At 45.2% G+C, this 2417-nt stretch overlaps 1 protein-coding gene across 1 annotated transcript; it reads left to right on the forward strand.

Moving 5' to 3' along the window:
• The first annotated feature begins 1226 nt into the window (after positions 1 to 1226).
• On the forward strand, positions 1227 to 1982 carry LOC130994338 (uncharacterized). The gene has a single exon (XM_057919386.1). The coding sequence runs from the start codon at positions 1227 to 1229 to the stop codon at positions 1980 to 1982; it is 756 nt and encodes a 251-aa protein (XP_057775369.1).
• The last annotated feature ends 435 nt before the right edge of the window (positions 1983 to 2417 follow it).

Here is a 2417-nt window from a genome sequence, read left to right on the forward strand (position 1 = left end):
TCAACCGGATTACTCTCGGTGGACAGAATTGTGCAATGTAGGATCGAGGGAATTTCATTCTTGGTTCAGGTGGAAGAAGTTAGAGACAGCAAGGACAATCCCGGCGACATCGATAGAAGGATTTTTCAGACAGAATCGAAATCTGATTGGTCATGGGAGGACAATTGCTCGCCGGCGGATGCAGTCATCGGAGAAGCCTCAGACGCCGAAGATCAGAGGGAAGAAGGAACGGTGGACTTTGATGGCGTCGCTTTGAAAACCATGCAAAGCAATGATGAGGGTTTTGGAAATTGTGGAAACGTGTCTAAGACAGGAAGGCGTGCGCCGTCTTTTTCAAATCGAGGGGTGAATTCAAATCAGTCACGGGATGCAGAAATAGACAACCCATACGTTAATGGGCCTAAGTGCACATTTGAAACAAGCCAACCAATTTCAGCCCAGTTGGGCCCCTCGGCCCAGTTTGAAAAGAAAAATGGTGAACTGTTTGATTCTCAACTTGGTAGCCCAGTTTGCGAAATTCAAGACCACGGCCAGGAAACAGAGAAGCATGAGAAGGACGAGGGGGAGATTTCTCTTATCCCTAACACACCCCATGAAACACAGAGCTTACCACTGATAGAGGAACAGAGCAACGGGATCGAGAGCAGTGGGGGAAATGTCGAGGGAGCTCTTCACGACAAGAATAAGGAAGATCAAGTCCTCCCTGAAATCAATAAGAAAGCAAACAGGGAGAAACAAGCCCAGAAAATCGCCAATAAGAAAAAAGAGAAGAAGTCACAAAAGCTCCAAGCTAATCTCAATGTCAAGAAGAATTGGGGAAAGTTCATCGCCCAAATGGACTCCGATTTTAGCAACGCAGGGGAGGGCCAGTCTAAAGAGCGTAAATCAAGGGACAACAGCAAAGGTATTACAGAGACTGACGAAGGCAAAGAAATTTGGGATTTTGGCAAGAAATTAGGGCTGACAAGCACGGTTCAAGACTCTGTCATGAATGAGCAATTTTCGCAACAAAATCAAAGGAAAGAAGCCCTAGGAAAAGATGGAAATGGTCATTCATGAATTTTCTGTCCTACAACATACGGGGCTTGGGGAGTTCGGCGAAGAAGAGAGATGTGCGAGATATTATTCAGCAACAGAAGATTGATATCTGTTTTTTGTAGGAAACTAAAATAGAATTTGTGGAGGAAGCATTGTGCTCTGGGTGGTGGGGTCGGAACAATTTCGAGATGGCTTTCAGGGGGGCCGAAGGTAGATCCAGAGGTCTACTTTGTGCTTGGAATAAAAACAAATTTGTGGCGACAAGCACGTGGGATACGGCGGGAGCAGTGATCGTGCAAGGGAATGGAGTCGAAAGCAACCAAAGCTTTTGTCTCATTAATGTGTATGCCCCTCAAGCTTCTGCTGAAAAGGGTGATCTTTGGGACAAATTACAGATTGTGGCGGCACAGAATAAGGATAGATGTGTTTGCATTATGGGGGATTTCAATGTTATTCGGGAGGCAAGTGAAAGGGCTGGGAGAGGTGAGTCTTTTGGCACTTCTGATATGTCGAGATTCAACAATTTCATTCGGGACAGTGAGTTGTGTGAAGTTAGGACACAAGGTAGGCGATTCACTTGGTATCAAGCAAATGGGGGGTGTAAAAGCAAACTTGACAGGTTTCTGATCAATGATTTTTGGAATGTCTCATGGCCATCTTCGGTGGGCAGGTGTCTTCAGAGGCCGGTCTCTGATCATTGTCCAATATTACTCTCGACAAAGACGGTGGATTGGGGGCCAAAACCGTTTCGATTTATCAATGCATGGACTTCTCACCCGGAGTTCCTCCCCGTCGTTCAGAATGTTTGGGATGAGCAGAATGTTGAGGGATGGGGCTGGTTTGTTTTCAAGGAGAAATTGAAAAGGACGAAGTTTGCTCTGAAAGAATGGAATAAGAACTGTTTTGGTCTCTTCGATAATGAGATCGACCGGGGAAAGGAATAGCTACAACAATGGGATACGATTGATGACGTGTTCGGCCTTGAGGATCACGAGATTATTAAAAGGAATGAGGTGAGAGCTCAAATCCTACTTCATTGCAGAAACAAGAATGATTTCCTTGCACAGTGAGCCAAGTCTCGGTGGCTTAGAGAAGGCGATCTGAATACTCACTTCTATCATAAAATCATCAATGGGCAAAGAAAAAGGAATGAAATCGCCGGAATGTGGTTCGAAAATCAGTGGGGGGATAATCCGACAACTCTGAAATTCAAAGTAACGGAATTCTTCGAGAATTTCTTCCGGAAAAAAAGGAGGATTCTACCAACCATATCCGTGGATTTCACGGCACGTAGACTCTCAGAGGCCGACAGAGAATAACTGGTTAGGGATTTTACGGAGGAAAAACTCAAAGATGCAGTTTGGAGTTGTGACTCTAAC

The sequence above is a fragment of the Salvia miltiorrhiza genome, chromosome 7 (assembly GCF_028751815.1).
Source record: "Salvia miltiorrhiza cultivar Shanhuang (shh) chromosome 7, IMPLAD_Smil_shh, whole genome shotgun sequence".
NCBI classification, from domain to species: domain Eukaryota; kingdom Viridiplantae; phylum Streptophyta; class Magnoliopsida; order Lamiales; family Lamiaceae; genus Salvia; species Salvia miltiorrhiza.

Coding starts and splice junctions, on each gene's coding strand:
- LOC130994338 (XM_057919386.1), top strand. CDS start 1,227: ATGGCTTTCAGGGGGGCCGAAGGTAGATCCAGAGGTCTACTTTGTGCT.